The 8,124-nt window shown below is 50.7% G+C and overlaps 1 protein-coding gene across 1 annotated transcript in view; it reads right to left on the bottom strand.

Annotated features, from left to right (window-relative positions):
• Positions 1-2,257: 2,257 nt before the first annotated feature.
• The window catches only part of BLVRB (biliverdin reductase B), a 13,418-nt gene continuing 7,551 nt past the window's right edge, over positions 2,258-8,124 (bottom strand). Inside the window, exons 2-5 of the mRNA XM_005868795.2 lie at positions 7,326-7,490; positions 7,182-7,271; positions 5,672-5,800; positions 2,258-2,533 (exon numbers count right to left, since the gene is read on the bottom strand). Of these exons, the coding sequence (XP_005868857.1) occupies positions 2,376-2,533; positions 5,672-5,800; positions 7,182-7,271; positions 7,326-7,490 (542 nt within the window). The 3' untranslated portion in view covers positions 2,258-2,375. The remainder of the gene's footprint in view (positions 2,534-5,671; positions 5,801-7,181; positions 7,272-7,325; positions 7,491-8,124) is intronic.

Genomic DNA, 8,124 nt, shown 5'->3' with positions numbered 1-8,124 from the left:
CGCGAACCGGAGTCCGAGGTCGGGCGCTGCGGGGAGGATACGCCGCCGAAGGCCGGCCAATGGTTTCTCGCGGCGTACGTTGCCTGGGCGATCGCAGCCCCCCTTTCGCTCCCCCTGTCCTCCTGTCCTCTCCGCACGTCACCTCTCCACCCCTCAGTCTTCGGGACCCTTCAGCGGGGCTCCTGGCGGCCGTCCGTCCCCGTCCCCCTGACGCCCGTCCTGCCTCTCCCCGGATGGCACCTGCGCTGGGGAGACGGGTTCGCGGCTCCCCGCACCCGGGGCACAGAGTCCAAACTGCTCACTTTCGCCACAAAGCCCTTCACGGTCTGGCCCGGGGCACACTCCTTGCTCCCTACCTTCCAGCCACACCAGTTCGGTTTTGAATCGGCTTCCGGTCCCTCCACCGCCATGGACACAGATTTTGCCTGTTTCTTTCCTTCATCCCCAGTGCCTACAGCAATGACAGCTACATAGCAAGTACTCAAAAGGGAGAATTAAAGGGGGTCAAATATATGGTAAGGGATGGAAGCTAGACTTTTGATGATGAGCACACCAGACAGGATACAGATATTGAATTGTAATGTTGTACACCTGAAATTTACATAATGGAATAACCAGTTACCTCAATAAAAATTAACTTTAAAAATATTTCTGGATAAATCAATAAAAAAGAATGTAAGAACATTTGTAATTCTTTCAACAATAAAGATAAATTTTAAAAAAGAATTGAAAAGAAAAAGGTTTCTGGACCTTTCAACTTGTTTCCCATTCTGAAAATAGACCCACAACTCCCAGGCTGCCTCTCATCAGAAATCATGTCAAAGGTTTCCTCTTCCTGGAAGCCCTCCCTGACGCTCCAGGGTGGATTGATTCTCACGGTATCCTGTTTTCCCCATTGAAACCCTCATCCTTTCCCTGGGCTGTCACCATCGACTGTGGACTCCCTGAGGATAGGTACCAAGGTTATCTTGCTCACCAACTGTATGGTCACAGCAACACCTAGCAGAGGGCTGGACACAAGCAGGCATCCAGTGGAAGTTCGTTAAATGCCCAGACAATGTGGCAGAATGAAACAGAGGGCAGGAATGCAGAGTGACAGCGCCCAGAAAGTTTGAACAAGTAGTGCACTCCCTTCCCCCAACACACATTTCACCAAGAGGAGGGGGAGGCAGTTTCCTCCAGGCTACCCCAGACCAGTTCTCTCTGGTTGGAATTTGACAACCAAGTCATCCTGCTGTTTGCAGACACGGAGTAAGACTGGAATGGATTTTGTGAGTGGTGGAGGTGGGGGTGAGGTGTTGCGTGGGAGCTGGGAAGAGGCTGGAGGTAGGAAGAGAGGAGCAGCTCTCACTCGGGCCTGGGAAAGGTGTCACTGGGGAACAAAGGCAGGGACAGTAGATTCCATGGGGACATGATTAAGAAGGGACAATTCTTCCCCCTCCCGCCTCCCAAACCTGCCCCTCCTCCAGGATCCTCATCTCAGGGAGGCCCCATTGTAACCTGGTCCCCAGGGTACAGCCCTGTGTCCTCCAGGTTGCCACCTTTCCCTCCCGCATGGCCGGTCCACTCAGGCTCTGCCCACTCTCTTCCCCTCAAGGTTTCTGCCTGGTCCCCCTGGGCTCCCAGCTTCCACTCTTGTCCCCCTCCCACCCACCTTCACACAGTAGCCAAGGGAAGCTTTATAAAACCCAAACCTGACTGTTCCCCCTCCCTACGTCTCCCCTGTTCCAGTCCTTGCATAACAGGATATAGCTTAAACTTTTTACAATGACTCTGCACAATTTAGCATCCATGGAACAGCCTGTTGGGCTGACCGCTCCTCACCGCTGAGAAAAGTATTATTAACTGTAGCTCCTGGTCTGCTCACCAGCCTCCTTCCCTTTGCTCATGTGGTTCCTTCTGCCCAGAAGCCGTCACGCCTTAGGACCTTCTCCTGGCTCATTCTTACCAAACCGGGTTTCAGGCAGGACCTCCCCTCTTCAACAGAGCCTTATTTGCCCCCCAAGTTAGGTCACGTATCCCCTCTGGGTTCCCACAGCCCACTGTGCTTCCTCCATCAGAGCCCTGGCCACTGTGGGCTGTCACTTCAGACTGAGATATGTGAAGGCAAAGCTCACAGCTATCTCGGTCACCACCGGGTCCTCACAGTCCCCACTACGTCCCCACACAGGGCCGGGTGCAGAACAGTAAACTGCAACTGAGGAAATGAAGGAATACCCAGAGAATCTTACACACAAGGCAGACAGAGACACTGAGATACCCAAAGCCAGAGTTGGAACTTCTAGCATAATCTGAAGCTCTTGGCTCAAGCTTTATTGCTGCCTTCCTTGGTTCCACATTCTCCAGGACGCTGTCCTCTGGACAGGGACAGAGCCCTAGTCATACTGGTGGGAAGGGTAGGTTCTGTGCCCATCATACTCGTCGGTGGTGAGGCAGCGCAGCATGAAGTGGCCTAGGTCATGTTTGGAGATGACCCTTGAGGGCCCTCGTCCATCCAGGGTCACTGTGTAGGCCCCAGTCAGTGGCTGGTCTCCTGCAACATAAAGATAGAGGGGCAAGTAAAGATGTTCTCTCTTGGTTCCCCAACATGTGATCACTACAATGATGGCCCCAGGGGGCCTACAGTGTGCCCAGCCATAATGGTATTAAGAGCCATGTTATGTGAAACCCTTCTCACGCGCAGAGCACTAATCTATACCCTTTATTTAATTAATCTGACAAATTCTGATGACCTTTTATGTGTCAGGTGCTGGGTACCCAGCAAGGGACAAAACAGAAATTCCTGCTGTCAGCATGTAGACACTTGCTAGCTAAAGACAACTAATAAGAAAGTACAATACACAGTATGTTAGATGGGGAGAAATACAGCAGAGAATGGGCTAGGAACTATTTATTAATTCTATTTTATAAATGGGGACATTGAATCTTGGAGAAAGTCACTTACAAGTGGCAAAGGCTAGATTTGCCCTGGGTGTCTCCATCTGGATGCTTTCCTATCTCTGGACCCCTCTGGAAGGACTGAGTGACATGTCCCAGGCATGGGACTGTATTTTACAGGCAGTGGAAGAACACATTTTTCTGACTTTGTGAATATGGAGTCAGTGTCCTGACACCAGGGGTACAACTAGGTCTTTCTTAGACATGGAGACAGCAGACAGGCATGACCTGGCAATTACAGGGCATCTAGTGGCTGCATTATAATAATTTAAAAAACACCAACAAAACACCTGCCAGTGACCAACTTAATTTAGGGATCAAAGGCAGCGTACCAGTACAGGGACAACCTGGAATCATGTGCACTAAGAAACACACACCCTTCCCCTCATGGCATTCCTACCAAAAACGTTTAATTTGCATCTGTGAGAACATAACCAGAAATTCAGAACATGGGGCATTTAAAAAGACACCAGGCCTGGTTCATGTTACAAGAAACATTTAAAAAAAAAGATACGAAGGACTGTTTCACATTTAAGATAACATAGCAACTAATCACAATGAGTGAGCCTCAACTGGACCCTGATTTGGGGGGGGAGAGGGGGATTAGAAGATATTTTTTTTGACAATTGGGGAAATTTGAATATGACATAGATACTAAATGGTATGATAGAGTTCATGTTAATTTTCTTGGTTCAATAATGGCCCTTTGGCTTATACACAAATATTTTTCTTCTTGGGAGATGTCGATTGAGGTTCTAGGAGTGAAGTGTGACAATGTCTGCAACTTACTCTTAAATGGTTCAGTCAAAAATACTATTATATATGTGTGTGTGTGTGTGTATAACATTAGATACATGTGTAGATAATATTGATAGCCAGTTAGATATAGAAAAATAGGGCAAAATGCAAACAAGGCAAAATGTTAAAAGCTGAACCTAAATAAAGAATTTTAGTATTCAGAAACATTTAATTCCTTCAACTTTTCTGGAGGTTTCAAAGTTTTACATGCACACATACAAAAAACTTTGAAAAGTACTCTGTGTTAAAATAACTTTTAGGCATGATCTCTCCGAGTACTTACTCTAAACCTAGCAGGTCAAGAAGTAATATGAGCCCTGTCTACAGATGAGGAATCTGAGACTCAGAGGCCAAGGGCTGGAGTTTTCACCCAGATTCTCCACTAGGCAGCTTCTCCGCTGATTCAAAGCTCAGGACCTTGGTGTCTATAGGGTCCTGATACAATCCCTTAATTGAATCTAAACACCGAACCTTATTTGACCCTCTAGGGAAGCGGTTCTCAACGTGTGGGTCGAGACCCCTTTGGGGGTCGAACGACCCTTTCACAGAGGTCGCCTAAGACCATCGGAAAACACATTTATAATTACATATTGTTTTTGTGATTAATCACTATGCTTTAATTATGTTCAATTTGTAACAATGAAAATACATCCTGCATATCAGATATTTACATTACGATTCAAAACAGTAGCAAAATTACAGTTATGAAGGAGCAACGAAAATAATTTTATGGTTGGGGGTCACCACAACATGAGGAACTGTATTAAAGGGTCGCGGCATTAGGAAGGTTGAGAACCACTGCTCTAGGGTATGTCATCCCTCACTCCTGTCAGGGGCCCCAGAAAGCAGAGGTTGAAGCAGAACTATTCCTCCAGGTCAGGCCTTTGGGTCTTTTCATTGCTGTTCCCTTATCCCAGTCCTCTCTCCCTCAATGCATGAAGCCACCTCCTTAGAGAGCCTACGCTTCCTAAACGGCAACCATTACTACTCCCTTCACTGTGTTTGTTTCTTCACTCACTGTAGCACTGCCCGCCAGTAATATCCAGCTCTTATGTGGCCTGAGAGAGACATTTTGAGCCTAAGGCAACTGGAAGGCAGCTGTGATCCCCTGCGGGGTTTTGTCTCCCCCACTAGAAATGTTAGCCTCATGAGAGCAGAGGCTCTATTGCCAGTGCTCGTAATGGTGGCCAGGGCCACAGTTCAAGTGCCAGAGGTATCCGTTGAATGAACGGCTCTCTCCCTGTGTCTGACTCTGTCTCTCCGTGTGGATTCCAGACCCGGTAGGGGGAAAGAGGGCACAGGTGAAGTTTACTGGTTCCCTCCACAACACCATCATGAGAGGAGGTTCCCCTGTATTAGTTCACCCAGCAAATATTTACTGAGCATCTACTATATGCCAGGTCCTGATCTAGGCACTAGGAACACAGCTGTGATCTAACCAAGACAAGATCCGTTCCTCCAAACAGTGGACACCCTAGTGAGGGAGACACACAATAAATAAGAAATGTTGGCATGTAGTGAATATAAGCCCCCTTCCTTTGAATCTGGGCCTGTCCTAGGAACTTGCTTCCAATAAGCAGAATGTAGCGGGAGCAGCACTGAGGTCTGACTTTACAGGAGGCTACATACTGGTTGCATCAACCACCGGTGTGTCTGGGAGGAAGCCTTCCAGCAACTGAGCAACCTCAGGTGCGAGCCTCCCTGAGCCTAGTCAGCTCTGGGTACTGAGTCATAATAAATGAGAATGGTTTGTTCAACAGAGATAGCTGAAAAATGTGTTAGAAAGGAGGGTAAAACAAGCAGGAAAGAGGATAGGAAGTGTGGAGGGGAAGGTTTGCAATTTTAGGCGAGCCAGGCAAGGCCTGGTAGATGTCCCCAGAGGACAGGAGGGGGCAGGCTGGTGGCGACGTTGCTGCTGGGTCCTGGCCCCACTCACCTATGTGGGGCGGCATCACGGCCACGTACTTCAGACCCGAATCCTGCAGCACCTTGTGCATCCGGATGTGGTCATCGGTCACATCCTGCAGTCGTGGGGGCACCTTGGCTGGGTCCCATAGCAGGAAGGCTGGGAGGACACAGGGCAGGGTCAGCTAAGGCAGGACAGCCTGGCCAGGCCCTCAGCCTGCCAGTTTTGTGTCAGGACAAAACCCCGCAGGGGCTCACCGCTGCCTTCCAGTTGCTTCAGGCTCAAAATGTCTCTCGCATAGGCCACATAAGAGCTGACTGCTTCCCACCCCACCTGCTTCTGCCTGCTGTCCCCCCTGCCTCTGCCCTCACAATCTGTTCCCCGAATGCAGCCAGAAGGGGCCTGTGAACACCCGGAGGGGTTGGAGCTCATCCATGGCTCCATCTCACTCAGGGTAAATGCAAATCCCCATCAGGGCTCACAAGGCCCCATCAGCCCTCTGACCTCACCACTCTCCCCTTCACTAGCTCTGCTGAAGCCACACTCTGGCCTCAGAGCCTTCACAACCGGCTGATCCCTCCACCCAGAGTCCCGCTGTCTTACCATGCAGCCCTCCCTCACGTCACTTCCCTTTCTGGGAGGCACTGGGGTGAGGAAAGTGGCTGGTGGAGACAAGGCAGCCGGGTCTCACACGCCAGCTCTGCAGCCACAGGCTGTGTGAACTTGGGTGAGCCATGGGCCTCCACTCCCTTAGCTACAAGGGAGACAACAGCCTCTACTTACTGAGCACCTGCTATGCGCCACCACGAGGGCACTCAGAAGAGTTCTGTGAGGATGAAGTGGCATTCATCTCTAAGGCACTCACATGGTGCCTGGCACACAGTAAGTGCTCCATAAATGCTACCTGTTAGCATTAACTGCTCCTGTCACGTACCCTGCAGCCTTCAGTTTGGATTCTTTGGGGCAACTGTTTTTTTAATGCCCATCTCCCCATAAACGGAGAGCTCTGTGAAGGTAGAGATGTGGTCTGTGTGTCCACAGCTCTGTCACTTCCCCTAGAACCCTCCTTAACCTCATCTCAGGCTGTGTTAGGTGCCTCCTCTGGGCTCCCCGCTATCCTGGCCTTGACCTCTCTGCCTGGGCCCCCATCCTGGGTCTGACTTCTCTGCCTTGGCTGCCTCCCCCCAGTCGCGACCCTGACAGTTGTGGCCTGTCACTGTTTGATGACCGCTCTGTTTACCACTTCCCTGTCATCTGTGAGATGCGTGAGTGTAAGGCCCAGGGCTGTTTTGGTCACCACTATGTCCCTGGCATCTCGCAGCAAGGTTCAGGCACACAACTGGTGCTCAATAAATGCAGAGTAACTTCGGATGGCTCCAATGCCACCTTGCAAAGGCCTTTGGGCTGCCATTTACTCCCCCCCCCCGCACCCTTCAGCCCCATCCCTGTGACCCCACCACCCACCCGAGGTGCAGGCCACGACCTTGTTCCCCCCCCCCCCCGCACCCTTCAGCCCCATCCCTGTGACCCCACCACCCACCCGAGGTGCAGGCCACGACCTTGTCCACACCATGGGCCTTCATGGCCGCCACAATGTTCTGGGCACCCTCGGACATCACTGTGGTAGGACCTTAGAGGGGCCGAGGTGCAGGTGGGGGCCGTGGGCAGAGGGGGGGCCGAGTACTGAGGTCATTGCCGGTGCCCAACAGCACGATGACAGCGTCCTGCCCAGCCACAGTCTTGTCCACGTCGGCTGCCTGCCGAACATCGCCCACTACCACGTGGGCTGGCTGGGGCCCCTCCGAAGGCAACCTGGAGGAGTCCCGCACCAGCACTGTCACCTCATAACCTGTGGGCAAAGAAGGGCAGAGAGGCAGGTCAGTAGGCTCTCGGGCTGGCACTCCTGGGCTCCTGGAGGATACCATGAACCCTCCAATACATCCTTCTGGTCTCCTGTTCTGAGGCAGGGGCTGCCAAACATTTTTACTGGCATACCGACAGTTGTTATTGAGGTAGTTGTTAAAATTGGGCCATTCCTTCATGCCAGTTCATAAATAACCTGCACTGATGCCTCCAACGGCCTCCCTGAGCCCCCCCAGACTTCTCTCCACCCTCTGGCAACTGAAGAGTTAATGACTGGCATCACACTGGCATCCATAGTCCTGGAAGAAACTGAGGCACAGAGGAAGACATGAGTTGCCCAAAGGTTGCCCAGTGCTGGGATTGGTGCCCCAGGCCTTATTTCTACAGGGCCAGGCCCTGCCTTAGTGGTCATTAAAGATTTTGAACATTGCCTTGGTATGCTTCCTCCCAAAAGAATTTTTGATAACTCGTGTCTCCCTTCCCCACATACAAACCCATTTTAAAGTTCACAACATAATTATCCTTTTTTTAAACAATGACAAAGGATGTTTTGTGTTTGAGTGTATTGCAAATGGTGATATCTATCTAATCTAATAAAAGAGAAACATGCAAATTGATGT

Source organism: Myotis brandtii, unplaced genomic scaffold, assembly GCF_000412655.1.
Source record: "Myotis brandtii unplaced genomic scaffold, ASM41265v1 scaffold277, whole genome shotgun sequence".
Lineage (NCBI taxonomy): Eukaryota > Metazoa > Chordata > Mammalia > Chiroptera > Vespertilionidae > Myotis > Myotis brandtii.
The sequence above is the reverse complement of the archived record's forward strand: the minus strand, read 5'-3'. Positions and strand labels throughout refer to the sequence as shown.